Source organism: Hypanus sabinus, chromosome 15, assembly GCF_030144855.1.
Source record: "Hypanus sabinus isolate sHypSab1 chromosome 15, sHypSab1.hap1, whole genome shotgun sequence".
NCBI lineage: Eukaryota > Metazoa > Chordata > Chondrichthyes > Myliobatiformes > Dasyatidae > Hypanus > Hypanus sabinus.
The window spans coordinates 12,356,788-12,379,078 of NC_082720.1; the positions used below are offsets into that span (position 1 = coordinate 12,356,788).

The following is a 22,291-nucleotide window of genomic DNA, read 5'->3' on the forward strand; positions in this document are numbered from 1 at the left end:
ATTGGCAACCTGAAATGATAAAAGAGTGCTAAAAGTCTTCAGCTGATTAGGTAATATCTGTGAAGAAAGAAGGTCTGAATTAAATTCATGCCCGTATGACCTTAAACTGATAAGAAAGGCTAGGTGACCGAGATTGTTGAATTCAGCATTGAATTTTGCAGTTTAGGAAGTGTGCAGAAAGAATCTGTTGTACTCTCCCTTGAGTTTATATTGAGTTTCCTTAGAATGGTTCAGTACAAAAAACAGTCCAGAATCAGAGAGGTGAGGGTGGTACTGGGATGGAGTAACTGGGAGCTCAGCACCAGGGGTCACCCAGTCTGCATTTGGTGTCCTAATGTAAAGAAGAGCTCACTGTGACCATGAAATACAATGCACAGGGAACTGCCATTTTTAAATTGAGCTTATTGTCATATCCACCAATACAATGAGGTACGGGCATAATAACAACCCTGCCTGCAGCACATCACGCATCTGCATTCAGACATTGCAGATAACATAACTTACGTAAGGCAGTGAAGAATGACTTTGCAAAACACATTAGTGCAGAACAAAACTCAGTACATAATAATGCAAGAGGTGATCCATAGTGTTCCATTACTGAGATAGGATTTGGGTTGGGCTGGTTGTGTAAAGAACTTGATGGTTGTAGGAAAATAGTTGTGCTGAATCTGATAGTGGTGGATTTCAGGCTTCTGAACCTCCTACCTGATACTAGTAGTGAGAAGGTATGAACTGGATTGCAAGGATCTTTGTTGTTAGATGCCATATTCTTGAGGCAGAGCCTCTTGTAGATGCTGTCAGTAATGGGAAGCGTTGTGCCCTTGCGTTGGACCAGGTTGTGCCCACTACTCTCTGCAGCCTCTTGAATTCCTGTGTGTTGGAGTTGCCATACTAAGTTGTGAGGCAGCCAGTCAGGTAGTGAAAGAAGTTCAAGTGAATTATTGCTTCACCTGGAATGACCATATACATCAATGGATGTGAGAAGGAAAAAGAAATAAAGATTGTTATTGCATCTCTGTTGGCTACATTTGAAAGTTTTAGGAGAAGGTGAGAAATTGGCAAAGATGGAAAAGTTGTTGAGGAAATATTTCGGAGAGGGAAGTGTAATAATTCTCTGGAGCATTCTAAGATAAAGAAGGTCATTTAAAGTATGGTGGTGGGGGCATCCGTTAGTCTCGCGAGACCATGGATCTGCACCTGGAAAGTCTACTGGAGTATCCTCTCCAGGGTGCAGGCCTGGGAAAGGTTGTATGGAAGACCGTCAGTTGCCCATGCTGCAAGTCTCCCCTCTCCACACCACTGATGCTGTCCAAGGGAAGGGCAAGGGTGAATACAGCTTGGCACTAGTGCCAGAACGAGGTTGAAGGCAATGTCGGACTGCCTTAGGGACTCCAGCTCTGGATTTGTCCTCAGGGTTTCCTCCCGAAGCCTTTCCCATGAGTGGGTATGGCTGCAAGGCAGCGGAGGTTTGAAATCAGAGTTTTCCCTCTCTTAGATGGACTGCCTTCCCAGGTTGACGAGCTCCATCTACCCGAAGAACTGGTTTTAAGGCACCAGGACCCACCTTCACCCCTTCTCCTGTCAGTAGAAACAGTTCCGCCGGGCTTAGAGGCTAAGCCACACGAGAAGGCCAGGAGTTGGACTTGGTTGTCAGAGGCTATTTGAGGCGCATGATGTGAGGAGCACTTTTAGGTAGTGGGAGCTTGTCACCTACTACCACCCCTCGGCTTGACAACATTTAAAGTATAGTAATGTGGTTAAGTCCTTCGGGCCTGGTGGGTTATTGAGAGAGGCAAGAGACGAGATTTCTGGGGCCTTGACCAGTATTTGTAGCCAAAGGCAATGTTTCAGCACCATGTTATACTAACTTGATTGAGTTTTTCAAGGAGGTGATGAAGATGATTGATAAAGATAGAGTTGTGGAAGTTAGCAACACAGAGTTTAGTCAGACATTGGACAAGACCTCTTATGGGAGGCTCATCCATAAGATTAAAATACATGAGATCCATGGTGAATTTGCTATTTGGATTCAGAATTGACCTGCCCATAGAAGACACAGTGTAGTGGTTGATGGGGCTTATTCTGGCTGCAGATCGGTAACGAGTGGTGTTCAGCGGGGACCCGTATTGGGACCTCAACTGTTTGTAATACGTATTCTATAAGCGTCCTGGATGGAATGTAGATGGCTGGGTTAGTAATTTTGCAGACCTTTAGCAGTTACAATGTGCAGGGATCTTGGGGTCCAAGTCCATAGCTCACTGAATGTGGCTACATGGGGGAATAGGGTGATGAAGGCATATGGCATGCTTGCCTTTAATAGTCAAGAAAATGAGTAAAAGAAGTGGGAAGCTACGCTACAGTTCTATAAAACTCCAGCTAGGCTCTGTCTGGAGTGTTGCATTCATATCTGGTCACCCTATTACAGGAGGGAAGTTGAGTGGGTGCAGAAGAGGATGTTGCCTGGCTGAGAAGTTATGTGCTATTAGAAAGCATTGAACAAACGTGACTTGTTATTTCTGGATCAGCTGAGAGGGTTTCTGATAGAGGTTTACAAAAAGAGGCACAGACAGAGTAGACAGCAGTATTTGTTCACAGGATTGAAATGTCTATGATCACAGTGCACACATTGAAGGTCATGAAGGTCAAAGAGATAAGTTGAAAGGATATTTGTGAGGCAAGCATTTTTACACAATGAGTGTTGGGTGCCTGGAATGTGCTGCCCAGGATGACATCCAAGAAGATTTTAGATAGGTACATGAATGTGTAGGAAATAAAAGAATATGGACATTGTGAAGGCAGAAGTGATAAGTTTAGTTATGTTTAGTAATTTAATTGATTCAGTATAAAACTCTGGGCCAAATTGCCTATTCCTGTTTTGTACTGTTCTTTATCCTAATGTAGGCATCTACTTGAGGACCTAGCTATTATTATCCCCACCTAAATGCCAAACACAACTTTTTCTTTAATCACTCCCTTCTATGTGCTGACCAGTCTCTCACTGTGTTAAATAGACATAGGCCAATCCTGGGTAATGAATAGGTTTCATTTTTACAGATGTAAGTAAATTGATTTGGTCCATAAATCAGAAAATGCATGAAAGTCACTGAATATGGCATTCATACCTCCATAGTTTTGCAATGAATGCATCAAAAGTACACCAGACTCTTAAGAATAAACAATTATTAAAAGTGGAGGGACAGAGTAAACCTGTTCAGTCATTCCTGAGAATTAAGCTATGACTATACATCAGACTTCAGAATTTAATAGTATTATTGGATCTTGTCATATGCAGTGGTATCCATAAATTGGTCATTTGTAATCCACAGACATCCTGTAGTTTCAAAAATTGAGTTGGAGACAATGAAAAGTGTATCATCATATTTCCATGTCAGGATTTAGAAAGGAGTTTGTGATGTTCCCACATGCCTGAAGCACTTGTCTTCCAGGTGATGGATTTTGCTTGCTTTGTTGAATTTAGGTTAAGCATCTCAAAGCTGAGACACAATATATATTGCAACAATGAATCACTAGTTGGAGAGAATGAATGTGAGGAGTAATGGAGGTGTTGTCAAAGCAGATAACTTTTGCTATGGAAAGAGTGAGCTTCTTGGCCACGGTTGGCATTGCCTTCTTTCAGATAACTGGAGATCTTTTCAACACATTCCTGGCATGTGCCTTATTGCAGTTGCAAAAGTCCAAGAGAGGTCAAAAGATTACTCCCCAAACTTTTACTTGCTCTTGAAGCCATAGACTTATTGTTGGGTTAAATTTCTGGCAAACTACTTGGGCACTATTGGATTACTCCTTTTGTTGTCATTTGTGTGGAACAGATTTGTCCAAGCCTATTTATTGTCCAATTCTTAGTGAACGTGACCAATGACTGCTTTATTGCAGAAGAGTCACAAATGAGTAACCAAAACTATCTCTGAAAAGGGACATAAGTTCATAATAGAAATTACTAATGAATTTATCTTTGGCTGAATACCCAAGTTGGTGTAGTTATTCATTGATTCTGTTATGGTTATTTTTCTATGGAGTTATTGAGTATGCCCACAAGACAATGAATCTCTAAGTTGAATATGGGAACATAAATGTAATTTGATAATAAATTTCCTTTGGACTGAAATAGTTGGGCCTAGAAAAATATGAACTCTTTCAATGACATCGAGAAGCTAAAATTATTAAGTTCAACAATCACAGTCATATTTCTTTCAGGTAGCAATAATTTGGTCTCAGACAGTTTCCCATGACTTGGAATTTCCTTTTGTCCTTGGTGATATGTTGTGTTGATATCATGGACATCCTATCCTTCCAGCTGTCCTATTTACTATGGACTAATCATCATAGACATTACATATATATAAACCCATAAACCATGGAACATATTATTCACAAAGGAGACCAATTTAAACAGATGGACAGAATCTTAGTGAGAAACAGAAGATGAAACATGATTTAAGCATATAATTGAAGATTAAAATCTAGTGATTTAATAAACAATAATTTCATCTCAACAAAGCTAATGTGCTTTTTATGCATGAAGGGTATAGCTCTTTTTCATGATTGTGGAAATAGGAATTAAGAAACTTACATTAATATAGTGTCTATCTTATCAAAGCAATTCAAATTACTTTATGAGTAACAACTCACTTTGGAAGCTCAATAACTACATCAGTCCAGTTGTCGTTTTCATGATACAAAGACCTATTAGTTTTTACTTAATAATCTAGTGGAGACTTGTTGGCCAAATACCAAAAGAGATTTCCTGTATTGAGGTGAGCCAACAAGGATGCATAATGATTTGGTGTGACAACTGCTTTGCATGTGGCTGCAAGAAACTGCAGGAGTTGTGGGTATAGCTCAGCACTACATGGAAACAGACCCCTTTGTCCTTGCTATGATTTTGTTTACCTGCACTACACTTTCTCTGCAGCTGTGACACTTTACTCTGCATTCTGTTATTGTTTTATTTTGTTCTACCTCAATGCACTGTGTAATGATTTGATTTGTATTGACAATGTCCAAGATAAGCTTTTCACTACATCTTAGTACATGTGACAATAAAAAAAACAAATTAAATTCAATTCAGTTCCAGTGGAAAACCTTATCTGAAAATTAGGATCTCCAACAGTAAAGCATTCGCTTACTAGTGGCAGCCTAGATTGTAAAATTATAGCTACAATCTCCCTACTTAGAAATCAGAATGTGACAATTTAATATCACACCAATATTTAATGAAATTCCAATAATTCATTGGAATACATGCAGCATTCACTCTGAAACAGAATAAAACTCTAATAAACCATATCTGACCATTTGAAAATCTCTATAGTTCAGCATTTGACTCATACAATAAGTAATGATTCCTATGCCCCCAAAACTCACTGCAACTCTTTTTTCAGCACACCGTTGAAACTGACTGGGTTGACTGGAAGTTTTGTAATAGTACGTATGGCGTTATATACAAAAAGAAGTGAACATACTAGGGAATTGTGTCCAATGGTCCAAAATGTCTGTTATTTCAGTCCCATCAATGCCCCATTATTAGAATTTTACTGTATTCACTTTGCAAACATTGAAAATGACAGAAGAAATGAGAAGGAAAAGAATGAGCCACCATTATACTGAATGGATTGAATTTACTCCAAAAGTTCAAAGAGATTCATTAGGCTAATTCCTGGATAAAATTGTTGTCCTATCATGACAACCTGGAAATGAAGGATCTGCATTGGAAGAAAGGTGGGTGAATTTGTGAAAACATAATTATACGATCCGAAAGGGAAATGCATTGTAACTATCTGAATGCAAAGCAGCTTGGTAAGGAAGCTGCTCTGGACATCACTGCAATAAACTGCAGAGTGCTGAGCACGTCATGGAAATCAGCCTGCCCCATGGACGCTGACTATACATCTCGCTAACTCTAAAGCAGCCAGTATTATCAAAGCTCCACCCACACCAGTTATCCTCTCTTCTTCCTCTTTCTTTGGGCAAAAGATACAAAAGCCTGAAAGCACGTACCAGCAATCTCAAGGACATCTTCTACATTGCTGTTATAAGACTTTGAAATGGCTTCTGAGTATAAGATAGATTTTGGACCTCATAATCTACCTTGTCATAAACTTGAAGTTTATTGTTTACCTCCACTGCACTTTTTTTTGTAGCTGTTACACTTTATTTTACATTGTTACTGCTCAACCTTGTTCATTACATCAGTGCCCTGTGTAATAATTTGATCTGTTTGAACAATATGCAAGACAACCTGTTCACTGTATCTCAGTACATGTGACAAGAATAAACCAATTCCAGTTCCAATTCCAAAGATACTTAGATGCTTCAGTTGGTAGGAGACTTAAACATGGGGACATTGTTAATAGGTAACGAGGCAGACATATATAATTGAAGGAGAATTAGTCTCTGGAATCCACTATCCCAGAAAGTTGTGGAAGCAAGATTGCTGGAGGTAGAATGAAGATACATTTTTCAAAGATTGTAGAATTGAGGAGTATGAGGGCCTGGCACAAAAGAATTGAGGGAGGTCACTCCCATGGTCATTGTGGTTTGAGGGACCTAGTGGTCTGCTTCTGCTCCTACTTTCTTATGTGTCTGTGTTTGCTGACAATCAGCATCTCCATCATCCTGTTGTTTAGCTAGTCAAATCATCTGATCCTGTCATCGATTTTCATTGTCCCTTTTCCAGTTCATTTGTTGCTGAATAATCCTGGGATGATTTTTCAATCCCTAAACCCAGTCAAATAACATTGATTTCTGTGGGAATAACTAAGACAGCACAGATCAGAAACTATAGCTAGCTGAATATGAACATTTGAATGAGATACATCAAAACCGTACAGTGTTACAGCATGGAAACAGGCCTTTCAGCCCACTGAGTCCATGTTGACAATTATGCATGCATTTACGCTAATCCTGTACTAATCTCATTTTATTCTCCCTGTATCCTCATCAGATCCTGTTAAATTCTTCTGCTCACCAATGGCTACTTTACAGTAGCCAGATAATTTAGCAATCTTCACATCTTTTACTTGTGGGAGGACACTGGAGCAACCAGGGAAACCCATGACACCTCAAGGAGAAGGTGCAAATTCCACACACACTGGGTGACCAAAATACATATTAAAAGAGCTAGGTAGGCAATGCCACATTACAGGAGTGGTGAAAAGAGACAGACATGTTTTTGAGGTGATTTAACAACCTAGAGAATAAACAGCTGAAAACAGATCAAGGACTTTCAGGAAGCCTGTTTGAGTTCTTGTCACTTCCACAAATGGATCTTTGCAAATGCATCAGAAGTAATTAGAGATTTAAAAAAAAGGCAAAAATGGTAACACTAAACACTAACACAGTCGTTCAAAGTTGTTCATCCTTCAAAAGGAAGCAAAAGCAATTGGATCCACCCTCATTTTTACATTATGTCTATCTGCCAAGCAGGGGACTAGGCCTGTCTTTAAATTGAATTCCATGTTCCTTTGCCACATACAGGCTCTTTCCACTCACTACAGTAATTAATGAGGCAAAGACAAAGTGTCAGCACAAATTATTTTTACAGCTAAAAAATTGGAAGCTTCATTGAAATCAGAGACTTCCCCACCCACCCAGCTGATTACTCAGAGAGAATAGTGTAGTTGGTTGTGAGGTGGAGAAGACAGATCAGATTTTGATGGAAAAGCTATTTAAAACTAAAAGAATCACAGTTAACTAAATGGTGCCTGCTACTCTGGCGCTGTATTAGACTTCTCCAGGTGAACCAGTTTTCAGAGGTGAACAATGTGCTCAAAGATTACAAATGAAGCAGTTATGGGTTTACATTGCTTGTTACCCTGGCAGTACAAGAATGATACTCTGCTGGTTATGTAAGGTGCATTCTGAGGAAGGTAATTCTGAGTACTGGTTACTTCTACAAATAGATCTTTGTAAATTTATCAGAAGTAGTTAGAGATAAATTATAGACAAAAGCTGCCAAACTGAAATAAATCAGAGACAATCTGATTTCAATGAGAAAATGTTTTATCTTTCAAAATAAATGCAGTTAGTACTGATATATCCAAATAAAGATTAAGTGGCACACAAGTAATGAAATCTGAAGATGCTGCAAGTAATCATTTGGAACACAAGTATTAGCAGTGTGCTTGGTGGCTATTGATGGCTTTCAATCTGTGATGCCCAAAGTGCTGCAATATTGTGGTTTATCACACTATACTGGTTTTCTTAAATACTAATGGAGTGTGATTACATTTAATAAATGTTTGATCACTCTTTAACATAAGCCTAACTTTCAATTGATAGGTTGCCCTTCATTATTTAACAGTTATCAAGTTGGTTATTTTTCTCATTTAACCTCCTTCATAGAGATCTCACGTGAGATCAATGAATCTCCTGTCAGTACTGGGTTGATGGTGACCTTGAAATCACCAGAGATCCTGACATCCTCATGTTTCTTGATTCCTGAGACTACTGGCTTTGCTCTTGTGCTCCACTCAACTTCAGAAAGAATTCCCTTGACCTCCATGCAATCCAGCACAGAAGCTACTTTATCATGGATAGTATAAGTAAATGGATAGGCTTTATTGGACCTGGGTATGGCATTTTCATTTAACACTATTTTACGCATGATATTGTACTATCGTATGTTTGAATTTTCTAATGTCATCCTTGATCACTGCTGAGGCATCAGCCAGTACCTTTCTTAATTACTTTTGGTTGACTCTTTTGCAGGGAATGTGTCATGCAAATGGTGGAATCCAATGAAATTGTAGTTGTCTCAGCCAGTCATGTCCCCACAATGCTGGTCCTCTGGTTTTTACCACATATATGCCCAATGTGGCTTGTTGGTTGTTGTATTTCACTGTTACACTCATTATTCTCAGTTGGATATCTGCAGGCTTCAATGCAGCATCTTTGAAATGCCATTCAAACTCATTTTATGGAAAGTCTGAAACAGCTCAACCAGTGTCAAATCCTATTTTAATTATTTTGCTGTTCACCTCAGGTGTAAGCCATTTTGCTTCCCCTTGCTTCGTTTTCACATTTTAAATCTCAAGACTACCCAATTCTGTGTCATTCTAATCATTGTCAGATTTTTCAACTACAGCATGCAGGTTAGTGCTCTTTTTGAGATTGCAACTTGACTTTGTCTATTTTTCTCTTCCCTGTGCAGTCGATTTATTTTTGTCTGCCCAACACTTTTGTTGTATGTGTCCTGCTTTGTTGCATTTTCTGTAAGTGTCACATTTTAATCTGCTTTGGCCTGGTGAATGTGACCCCCTGCCACAACAGTAACAAATATTGATTGGCCAAGCTTGTTTCTGTTTAGATGTTACAATTTTGGTCATGCTCATATTCAAACTCATTTGTATCTGTTTTTCTGTCTCCATTGGTACAGGTATTTCTATTGTTCTTTTAAATGTGAGTTGTGTCGTACAGTAAGAAGCCAATTTTGAATGCCTGCTTATAAGATTCCACAAAGTAAATGATTTCTCAATGCATCTTTAAGTCCATCATCGAAGTGACCAGGCTTAGTCAATTTCCTCAATTCAGCCGCGTGTGCAGAAATAGACTCTCCTTCCATTCAATTCCACTTATGAAACCTGAACTATTCTGCAATGAGCAGTAGTTTTTGATCTAAATGTTCCTGCATTACTTTCATGATGGCAACAGAACACATGTCAGTTGGTTTGGTTGGAGAAGTCATACTTCGAAGTAAACTGTAAGCCTTTAAACCCAATGCCCTCAGCAAAACTGGCACTCACTTCTCATTGGCCATTTAATTTCCTTCAAAATATGGTTCAATTTGCTCAGTGTGCATTACCTAATCTTGTACAATGAAACGTGTCTTTCTTTTCAATGAAGCCAGCCATTTCTTCTTTTTTAACTCCAAAACATAAAACTAAATGAAAGCAAAAACAGGGAGTCAGGAATATATGTCTCAGTGTGCATTTTTTACTTTAGCAAGACGTGCACATCTGACATGGCAGCATAATGACATATGCCTTTTACATACTTTTACATATAACTCACAATGCATTATGCACACAACAAAGAATGCTGAATCAAACAATATATTTATAATATTTCTGAAATACTAAATGCACAACAAATACATGATGGACCCGGGAAAATCCTCTGAAATTATATCACCAAGGAACTGAAAATTAGCAAATGCTAGTCAACAATTCAGCTATGGTCAAACAGTCATTCATTGTAACAATTTCACCAGCCTACTTTTCTACTACCACAAAATGAGCAGCATATCAACAGCAGGGACTTCTGACCAGAGATGTACCAAACCTTTCCTTTTGTTTCAAGAGTAAACTATGCATGTAAAATATATAAAGGAAATACAAATATTAAATATCTTTTTACTTTATGTTTTTAGTGTTGAGCATTCTGTATATCTACAGTCTTATCAAATCAATATGTTCAGATTATCATTAGTTAATATGCAGTACAGTATATGACTTAGAAACAACCATTGCCACTTATGTGGCCTTTTAGAATAATATGCCCTCCAAGTGTTTGTTGTATTGTGATGCAGAACCCAACCAGTACCCACTGCCAGCAGAATCTTAGATTGTATTTTCCAGTATCAAGGTTGTAAAGCCATCTAACATAAAAATTCTGCAGATATGTGCATCCTCAGCAAGTACCATTGCAGACTGGAATGAGCCAGGCAGCATTCTCTTGCAGACATCTTATTGCACAGGAGGACTGACAAGTTTTGGACAGATCAAACAGCATCATCCGCTTTGCTGAAGATTTTCCAGTAGTCCTTGATATTTGTGTTAGTATGCATTCCTGGAATTAGCCTGCAGAGTCCTGTGTTAGGCAGCTGCTCAGGATGAAGCTTGGCAAGGACACATCCTTTTACAAGCTTCCTTACAAATCCGCAGACAACGGAGAGGTGGATGATTTGTCTTATCCTCATCACAGCCATCTTAATTGAACAGTGCTGGAGGTGAAACTGACTGTGCATGAAGGATCTGATGAGAAGGGCCATTCTCACTGCTAGCCAACTAAATTATGGTGCCTATTGATGAGTTCTAGGAATGAAGAATTCTGCCAAATGGCTTTGACAACTTCTTCTGGGAACAATCACACAGAGTTCCATCATATACTTCTCCAGCAGCATTTGCAGGATGTTCCATACTGACCACTGCCTGGTTGACTTGTGGGCTCTGCAGAGGTTTTTCCATGAGGTAGTGTGGAAGAATCTGACTGAATAGAGCAGTGGACGGCAACAAGGCCAGAGGCATCCTTCACGTAACTGGGAGCAGGTTCTAACTGGTCTTTTTCTATATTGGTGATCTGTCAGTTTTTTGTGTGAGAGAGAGGGGCTGGAGATTTTATACTGTTCTTTTCTGCAAGGGAGGGGGTTGGGGTTTGATATTATTGCCACTTTTCAGTGAGGGATGTTGAGGATTGATGTTATTGTCACCGCTGTTTTCTGTGAGAGAGGGGGTAGTGGGTTTGGGTTGGAGAGTTTTGTTTCTTTTTCTTTTTCATGCTGGGAAGGAGCTGATATCTTTTTGTTCACAAAATCTCCATGGTTTTTCTGTGTTTCATGGCTATCTGGAGAAGACAGACATCAGAGCCGTATTGTACATTAAACAATAAACATTTGACAATAAACAGAGCCTTTGAACCTCAATAGATTGTGGCAACTAGTAATTGCATAACTTAGTACTACTCATAGCTTGATACAGATATGTTGGTGAGAATTAAGTCAATATTGAGTACAATTTTTCCACTGTTCTCTGGAGACACATGCACTATGACTATGTCAGAAGTGCTCTTCCTTGGTTTGACCAGACGAAATGCTCCCATAATGGTTCACAAGGTTCAAACACAGCAATCTAGACCAGAACATAGAAGGGGTTTCATTGGAAAATCAGTGGTTTAGCTCTCTAGTGAGAGTGGAAATAAGAAGTCAATGCAGTTTAATGATAATCCAGTTTCTCACTTCAAGGGAAAAGATCCACACATGATAACGCATTTCTTCATTGGTGTAGACTAAGAATTCAACCACTTTTTCCATGCCCACAGCTAAACCGAATTAGTAGATTGGGTGTTGTATTGAGTACAATGCTGCAGAAATGTAAATTACACTTGGCTGTGGACTAATCTCTGAAGAGGATAATGGATACCTTGATGTAAGGAATATGGTGGATTCTGGTTAATTGGGCCATCGATTAATTGAGGCAGCCACTTATTTGGGACAACATAAAAAACAAAATCAAATCTAGAAAATAGCCAGGATTCCCTTTGTTTATTTGGAAAATTATGCTGCTTAATTGGAGCCGGAGACTGTTACCGGACATTTTCTAAATAGTGTTGGTCACATGCACCTCGTGTAGTCATTAGTCACTATGCCATGCTTAGATCAAACAGATTTTATTAGTGTCACTTGTGTGCTTGTGTTCAAAAACCAGTAACTTCTGTCACTAATAGTTGGCGAGTAGTAAACAGCCAGTCAATTCAGAACTATTTTGCTCACTGTAGTTTCAGGCTTGGAGATGCCAGAAACAGCTAGGAGTGAAAATAAAATGACTTCACTACTATAGCAAGTTAGGAACTACAAAGAATTTGAAGGTATCAGCAATACTCTTGAACGTTACAATTGAAATAAAGATTTGGAGGATGCAATTGTAAAAGCGCTTTTTGAAGACAGTTCACTATCAGCACTAAGTGTCTGCTGATTTTGTTCATCTGCGGTCAGTCAAAATAGCATATCAGTGTACATTGATTAAATTCCTGCATTGATGACTTTTGCTCAGTTTTATAGTACTGTGGTAGTTTTGATAGTGTTTCAATTTGTTCTATATTTAATTTACATACATAATTCATTAATCATTTAAATGGTAGTTTGTCTTCTTTATACCTTTTTAACTATTTTCCATGAAACTTTGTTTAATTAGGCCAGCCACTTAATTGGGCCAAAGTATACTGTTCCCGATGTGTCTCAATTAACCTGAATCCACTACTGCATTACCACTTCACAAATATATATCTTTGCTTTCAAGGTGTTCAGAGAAAATGGAGACAGGTCCTTTGGCCCACTGAATCTTTGTTGGCCATCGCACACCCATTTTAACTAAATCAGTTTATTCTCCCCCACAATGCCATCATCTCCTCCCCCACCACCTGCCCCAGATTCTACTGAGAGAGATAGAGAGGGAGAGAGAAGGAGAGAGAGACAGAGAGAAAGTTGGGTGAAGAAAAATATCTATTGCAATGCTAAAAGAGTTTATGACTAAGATTGATGATGTCAATATAAAATGCAGGCCTTGCAGAAATGATATAGAGAAAGCTGCAGAATGGAAGGAAGTTGGGATTTATCCACAAGAGGCAATTGCTGTTAGATCTGGTGAAAATATAAAATCTGAGACTGACATGCTTCTGTATACTAAAGTAATTAAGAAATATTGCAAAAAGGAAGAGATGTAGGGTCAGGTCACACTTCAACCATGAACATGCTGAATGGGGTGAAAAGAGCTTAAAAATTAGCAACAGAATGAGGGAAGAAGCTATTTTCTACAGTAAGCAAAACAAGTCCTTTATTAGAAAATGAGCCATTTGAAGATCTGTCACTCAGTAAGCATTGTCTAGGGCTGGGTCCACTGATGCCTTAAGAATGAATGACAGAATCAGAGATTTGTTCCAACAGAGAACAGGATCATTCCACCCTTCATCTCTGTACCTGTTCATATTAGAACCATCCATCACCCATTTCCCTCTCTCTCCCTAGCCCTTGCACGGGTAGGACTGTGAAGAACAGGGCATTTGCAATAAAGGTACCTACCAATAGGAGCACCAGGCATGAAGGTCTGCTAAGCTGCCTCTCTTTTAGCATTCAAGCTTAATTTACAGATATCCTAACATTTCTCATGCCTTCCATGCCCAGCTACCACCCCATCAGCCTCCGCGTGCAACATATAATTCTCTGTAACTTCTGCCATCTCCAGCAAGATCCCACCACAAGCACATCTTCCCCCCCCCCCCATGTTGGCTTTCCAAAGAAATCGTTCCCTACGTGACTCCCCTGTCCATTTGTCCCTTCCCACTGATCTCCCTCCTGGCACTTAGCCTTGTAAGCAGAACAAGTGCTACACCTGCCCCTACACCTCCTCTCTCACTGCCATTCAGAGTCCCAAGTGAGGCAATATGTTGGGGAGACCTGACACAGATTGAGAGACTGCTTTGCTGAATACTATCTGCCAGAAAAAGTGGGATCTCCCAGTGGCCAACCTTTTTAATTCCACTTTCCATTCCCATTCCGATATGTCTATCCATTGCCTCTTCTACTGTCGTGATGAGGCCACACTCAGTTTGGAGGAACAACACCTTATATTCCACGTGGGTAGGCTTCAAACTGATGGCATGAACATTGATTTCTCTAACTTACAGTTATGCCCCCTCCCCTCTCCTTCACCATTCCTCATCCCCTTTCCCCTCTCATCTTATCTTCTTACCTGCCTACACCTCCCTCTGGTGCTCTCCTCCTTTTATTTTTTCCATGGCCTTCTGTCCTCTCCTATTAGATTCTCCCTTCTCCAGCCCTGTATCTCTTTCACCAATCAACTTTCCAGCTCTTTACTTCACCCCTCCTCCTCCCAGTTTCACCCAGCACCTTGTGTTTCTTCCCCCCTCCCCCACCTTCTACCACTGACTCCTCATCTTTTTTTCTCCTGTCCTGATGAAAGGTTTCAGTCCAAAATGTCGACTGCACTCTTTTCCATAGATGCTGCCTGGTCTGCTGAGTTCCTCCAGCCTTTTGTGTGTGTTGCTTGGACTTCCAGGATTTGCAGATTTTCCCTTGTCTGTGATTTCCTAAGCCCTCTGTGTTTGCATAGGCTGCTGTTTTGAATATCCATCTGCCCTGTATGGTATTCAGTTCCAAGTCCTCTCCACTTCAAAGAATATCACTTAGTTTTAATGCCATCACCTTCTGTGTGGTAGACCCAGAGTCCTTTCTGAATATAAACTCCTCCTCCTCTCATGACTTGGTTTTAACTACCATGTGTGACAGGAGCAGAGTTGTAAAATAAAAACAAAATGTCAGCCATTTAAAGTAGAGGAGCTTAAAAATTTCTTCTCTCAGTGTGTTAAGAATCTCAGGAATTTTCTGCACCAGAGGGTGTTAAAGGCCATATCATTAAATATATTTAAGATGGAGATCAATGAATATTTGGTAAGTTGAGGAATTGAATGAAATGGGGAACTGGGGCAGATGAGGAGTTGAAGCCATAGACCAGCAATGATCACATTGAATCACCTACTCTTTCTCCTTCTTTCTTGGGTTCTCGCATGTTTTCTGTTCTACCTCTGCTGATTATTCATGCCTTACTACTCCTATCTAAGGAGATAGCCCATAACCTCATTACCTCCTGAGAAACTGTGAGTGCATGTGAGGACAGACAGGAAGATTTCACATCATGGTGCCAGACAGATGTCAAGGGCTGCTAGAAGATCATCAACTTGGTGAAAGGCGCCCTTTGGTTCACCTGAAACATTTGGTCTTCCAGCACAATGAGATGTCTGTAAGGGAATGCGGCCAACTTGCACGTTCCAGGCTGCAGGGGTGCATACTGAGGGAGACACTGAAACTTGTTGCGGTCAATGCAAGAGTTCTGTGATGAAAGATCACAATCTAGGTTCTTACTGTACATGCAGGGTCAGCGTTGAGTAGGAAAGCCCCTCAGGTGTTGAAATAGTATTTCACCAGCCAGGCCACAAAAGTGGTAATTGTGCTATGACTTAAAAAAAATGGTAACACTACTGAATATTTTAACCATGAATGTCAAAATTTTGCACTGTTTCTCCCTCTGTAAAAATTTCTTACAAAGAATAAAGTTTACTTTCTAAATAAGCCAGCTAAAAGCTTCAGCATTTTATGACTCCTAATCAAGCATATACTCCCAGTATATGGAGGTTTAGGAAAATTATTTCTGGCAATAATGAAATGTTTCAGCACAGTGATGCAAAGCCTGATGATATTTATGCAGTGTTCTAGAAAATGTCTAAATTTAAAGTGTAAATTCCATGGGTGCTATTGTTCTTCACATCAATTACTAGTTGTGTTAAAGATTAATTGTCAACTTCCCAGACGGGTTTGGAAGGCTTGCGTAGAAAGAGGAAGGGAGAGAATGATTAGAAGGTGCAGTTTGACAGTGCAGAGGAGAAGGCGGCTCTTAGCAGACTCCATATTTCCCAAATGGAGTTGCTTCACCCTCCAAGGAGAAAGAAAGCACACAGCAGTCAACATCATTGTGATCCCTCTGGCCAGAACACAAGAGACATGGGTTTAAAGACCCTTTCAGTTATTTTATAGAGAGAGATTTTTTTAAAAAAGATATGGAAGTAGGGCTTGAAGTTATATAAAGCAACATACACAAAATGCTGGAGGAACTCAGCAGCGTCCATGGAGGGGAATAAACACTTGACATTATTGGTTGCGACTTTTCATTAGGACTGGAAAGGAAAGGGGCAGAGGCCAGAATAAGAAAGTAGGGGACGGGGAGGGTAGAAGTTACTGGATGTTAGTGAAATCAATGTTCAGACCATTAGGTTGGAAACCATCCACACAAATGGGTGGTGCTGTTCCTCCAACCTGAATTTGGCCCCATTTGGTGCAGCAGGAAGGGCCATGAACAGACACGTCAGAATGGGAATGGGAGGTCAAATTGAAATGGGTAGCCTCCTGAAGGTTCTGCCTCTCATGGTGGAGAGCACAAAAGTGCTCGACAAAGTGGGTCTCGCTGATATACACGATGCCACATTGGGAGCATCGGATATCATAGATGAAGCTGACAGATTTTCAGGGCAAGTGTCACCCCACCTGGAAAGACTGTTTGGGGCACTGAATGGTGGTGAAGGAGGATGTGTAATGGCAGGGGTAGCACTTGTCACGCTTGCAGGGATAAGTGCCAGGAGGGAGATTAGCAGAGTGGACAAAGGACACGTAAAAAGTGATCCTTAAGGAAAGTGGAAGGGTAAGGGAAAAGGATCCCCTTGGAGATGGTAGGAGTTACAGAGAATGATGTGCTGGATATGGAGGCTCGTGAAATGATAGGTAAGGACAAAGGGAAAATGGGTTGAGGGCAGGTGTGCAGAAAATGGAAGCGAAGTGGGTGAGCTGGTGAAGGGAGACTTTCCTTTGAAAAAATGAGGACATCTCCTATCTTCTAGAATGAAAACCTCATCCTGAGAACAGATGTGGCAGAAATGGACAAACTGAAAGAAAAGTATAGCATTTTCACAAGTGGCAAGATGGGAAGAGGTATAGTCAAGATAAGAGTGAGAGTCAGTAGGTTTGTAAACTATGTCGGAGGATAGTCTGTCTACAGTGATGGAAACAGTGAGATCGAGAAAAGGGAGAGAAGAGGCAGAGGTGCACCAAGTCAGCTTGAGGGAACGATGAAAATTGGAGGCAAAGTTGATGAAATTGATTAGCTCAGCATGGGTGTAGGAAGTAGTGTACTGGAGAATGTTACCAGTGCAGGCTTGGAACACGGCTGGTGAAGAGCCAGACATAGCTAGGGCCCATGGTTTGCTACATCTCAGAAACAGATTCAGGTTTAACATCAGCAGCATATGTCATGAAATTTGTCGTAACTTTATGGCAGCAGTACAATAAATGATAAATAAATACAGAGAAAAATAATTACAGTAAGTATATATATGTGTGTTTATTAAATAGTTAAGTTAAAATAAGTAGTGCAAATAGAGTTAATAATAACCCTAATAATAAATGTAGTGAGGTAGTGTTCATGGGTTATAATGATTTTCATAGCTGATTGCCTCTATTTTGTCTCTATTGCAGAGTAACTTTGTGGCGTGTATGACTGCGATACTTAAACAGATGACTAACGAACATTATTCCTGCTACCTGGAATCCTTTCGCACTAACCAAGACTTGGTCGTAAGTAAACTTTCATTTGCTGCTGAATAAGCAATAAAACAAACATGCAACCTTTCTGCATTAATCCATCAGAATTTGCTACTGTTATGCTTTTTTAAGTAAAGAAAGTCACTTTGTTTTAGAGTCACAGAGTCTTAGAGCATGGAAACAGGCTCTTCAGCTCAGCTCACCCATACCAACAAAGATGTCCATCTGCACTAGTCCAATTTTCCCATGTTTATCCATAATATCTCTAAACCTTTCTTATTTGTGTACCTCATTTAAATTTTGGCATTTTAACTGCCTTATCACTTCTCTGGCAACTCATTCAGTATAGCTACTACCCACCACTTGAAAATGTATACTCTCAGGTCTGCTATCAATATTTTCCCTCTCAGCTTAAGCCTATGCCCTCTATTTCTGATTCACTTTCCCTAGGATTTCTCTAGGACTGTGTGCATCTTTAAAATTCTAGGACAAGAGATTGCACACCCTTGATTGTTTATGTTGATGCAAACACAGAAAATATGGCATGGCTTTGGAGCTAATTCCACTGTGCTGCAGTCACATCAAAGAATGACACTGTAAGGAGTTACTGATGTGGTCTAAAACTAAAGCAAGTTCTTTCTGCCATTGCATATTACCTTACGACCTAGAGGGAAGCTATTTCATCCCGTTGAGTTTATGATGGAACATCGAGCAAAGCCCATTAATTGTGGAGATAAAAGAGATGACAGATGCAGGTATCAGACAAAGTGTAGGAGGAACTCACCAGGTTGTGCAGCATTTGTTGGGGAGAAGGAATTGTCAACATTTTGGATCAAAGCTTTGTATCTGGATTGAGAAAAGAGAGGAAATATAGCCAGTATAAAGATGAGAGGTGAAGTAATGCGACAGATGCCATTTGTAGACTGAGCAGGAGATGAAAAATGAAGGGCGGATTGTACCAGGTGGAGGTGGATTGTCATTCAACCATACACATGAATAACCACAATCATACAGCCAAACAAAACAGTGTGCCTTTGGGGCCAAGGTGAAAATCACAGTATCAACTATCACACACATATATAGCACATATAATTATGATAACAAAAAAAACATACATTAAAAAAATATATAGCCCATATCCATGAGTGTCATGGCCTGTAGATTTATGATGCATGGGTGACACATTTCTGCAAGAACAAGCCCGTAGCATTCCCCATGTCGCACAACTGCAGCCACAGATGGACACAATCCAGCTTCTTGGAAGGGCAGCGCTGTTGGGAGGGACCGGACCCGACCCAGTACAGAATCCAGCAGCCCACAGCCAGCCCTAGCATCTACTACCCCGGTTGTCACAACACGATCCACGCAGCACGAGGGCCTCGTCTGCACCAAAACCAAGGCCTCTCAGCTCCCCTGCTGCTGAACCAGTGAATCAGACTCACAGTATTCTACAATAGTCCAGGGTCACTGGAGCATTAAGACAGCAGCTGTCACTGGGTTGCCTTGAGCATAGTACCTGTTTGAGAGAGTTGCTGCTAACGCACCATAGTCCTGACTTCAATTTGTTTTCTGGTGGATTGTACCCTGTACAGACATTGACACAGTTGAGAGTAACTGTTATGCAGTCTTAATGTAAACAAGACTCAAGAGGTAACTCCTTAGTCAACCCAATCACGTAATTCTGTCCTAGACTACACATATTGAGAGAATAAGTTGTGTTAGTACAAATTGTTTACAACATAAGAGGCGAGCTCCAGACTGGCCACGTGTGCCCTGATTTTTCATATATGTGAACCTAGAATATCCTTGCAGTGCATATATCTTGATCCCTTGCCACTAATAAGCAATTTCAAGTTGCAATGTTGATGCATTAATTCAGCTTCTAAAACTGCAGCAGCTGAAGCTCACTGCAAGTGCTACTGCTCAGATTCAAATAATAATGAGAAATCAATTAGCACTGCAAATGGGAAACCAGGGAAGCAGAGATTTAGGGGATATCACTGAAAGCAAGTGGATAGACTCAAAAAACCTGTAACCCCCTGGGTCGCCTCAGGCTCGCTCACACACGTTCTCGTCTAGGGGGAACAGCTTTTGGCCCCGCCAAACTGGGTAATCAGCTGGTGGGGATGCTGTGTGATGTCCCCACCTCGCCCAAAACCAGACAGTACACCATAAGCAATTAAATGAGTACAATTTATAAAGGTTACTATAACTAAGTGATTAATAACGATACAGTATATATGAAGAGAAAAAATAAAGAAAAGGCGCCAAACTTATCAAAGTCCAAACCACTTCGTGCACAACCATTGGAGCTCAATTTCTGAAGTCTTCTGGCCACCATTCGATCCCCTCCGAACTCCTCGACTCGCAGCTCAGGACCCTCCAAACTCCTCGACTCTCAGATCAGGACCCTCTGAGTGGTCAACCAAGCACATCTAGCTTCATCCCCCCTCCTCGGAGTACCTCCCGGCCTCGGACCCCAAGCGGGGGTCCGATCCTCGCCCAGCTTAGAGCATTGCGTCCTCTCTCTCGACCCCCTCGCGCCGATATCCCCAAAAGCCCGTCAACAAAAGCTTACAGACTCAGAAGAAAGAACATTAATCCCCATTTGGTTTACAAAGGAATACAATTCTCCCAGCACTCTCTTGCAACAAAGAAACATTCCTGCTTTTAACAAAACAAAGAAACCCTTTTCCAAATAACAAAGAAAAAAGAAGAAACCCCCTTTACAAATCTTTCTGCAAAAGAGATTGAAATCTAAATAAATGCATTAATTACAATTAATTAAATTAGTTAGATCTCAGCTAAACTTTGAGAGAATTAGCTGTGATATAACTGTGGTACAATAACACTGAGGCTTTTCTAAAGTAATAAAATGATTTAATGAGGTAGATAGCTGTGGTGTCCCCCTGTATACAGCTGCCAAGAGAAGGTGTCAGAGCCGGTGTGCTCCACCGCTATGTGCGCTTTGCGCTGTGTGTGACTATTACCACTGTGTTTTGTACCTTGGTCCCAGAGTAATGGTGTCTCATCTGTCTGTATTCATCAGTATTCATGTATGGTTGAATGACAATTAAACTTCTATTGAATAGAAATGATTTCTCTGATGGGTGATTCAGACAGAGGCTGCAAAATTACAGCTGAGCCAAGAAGGGATGACATCCAAAAGTACTGCTACATTAAAGGTTCTGGAACTTCAAACTCCCTCTCTTGCTTTCTTTCTCTCCCCTGGCATGTCTAACCACTGATGTACAGTTTTTCAAGGAGGTTATCAAGAAAGCTGACAAAAGAAAAGCAGTGGACATCATCTATGTTGGCCATCACAAGATTTTAATGAAGCCCCACATGTGAAGCTAGTCGAGAAGGTTTGGTTGCTTCAGAATGAAGTAGTAAATTGCATTCAACTTAGCCCTAGTGAGAGAGGACACAGAGTGGTAACAGATGGTTGTCTCTCTGAGTGGTGTGTCTAATATGACTAGTGGTGTGCTGCAGGTGTTGGTGTTGGGACCATTGTTGTTTGTCATCTATATTAATGAGTTAGTAAATAATGTGGTAAACTGGATCAGCAAATTTGTGATGACACCAAGATTGGGTTCGGAGTGGGCGGCGAGGAAGATTATCACAGTTTGCAACAGGATCTGAACAAGCTGGAAAAATGGTGTGTAAAATAGCGGATGGAATTCAATACAGACAAGTGTGGGGTGTTGTACTTTGGCAGCACAAATCAGGTAGAGCACTGAGGAGGGAGGTAGCACAAAGGGATTTGGGAATACAGATCCATACTTGCCTGAATATATTGCCACAGCTAGATAAGGTCGTAAAGGGAGCTTTTGTCACATTGGCCTTCATAAATCAGAATATTGAGTGCAGGAGCTAGGATGTCATGTTGAATTCATTTAAGATGTTGGTGAAGCCAGATCTGGAGAATTGTGTGCAGTTCTTGTCATCTACCTACAGAAAAGATATCAATAAGATTGAAAGTGTACAGAGAAAATTCACAAGGATTTTGCCATGACTTGAGGACATCAGTTATAGGGAAAGGTTGAACAGGTTAGGACTTTATTCCCTGGATTGTAAGTGATCGAATGGAGATTGGTTTCAGGTATATAAAAATACAAGGAGTATGCAACAGGCTTTTTCCACTGAGTCTGGCTGAGACCAGAATTGGAGGTCATACGGTGGATTAAGGATGAAAGATTAAATATTTAAGGGGAACGAGAGGAAGCTTCTTCATTGTGGGGTGGGCCACCAGCAGAAGTGGTGGGTGCATTTTAGCAGAGTTTGGATGGGTACTGTGCATGGATGGGAGGAATGTGGGGTCTGTGGTCCAGGTGCAGAGCCAATAGGCTAGCAGAATAATAGTTTGGTACATACTAGATGGGCTGAGGGGGC

The 22,291-nt window shown here is 40.5% G+C and overlaps 1 protein-coding gene across 1 annotated transcript in view; it reads left to right on the forward strand.

The window, feature by feature from the left end:
* The window catches only part of LOC132405303 (dedicator of cytokinesis protein 2-like), a 640,537-nt gene that overhangs the window by 430,255 nt on the left and 187,991 nt on the right, over positions 1-22,291 (forward strand). Inside the window, exon 28 of the mRNA XM_059989997.1 lies at positions 17,834-17,932. Within this exon, the coding sequence (XP_059845980.1) occupies positions 17,834-17,932 (99 nt within the window). The remainder of the gene's footprint in view (positions 1-17,833; positions 17,933-22,291) is intronic.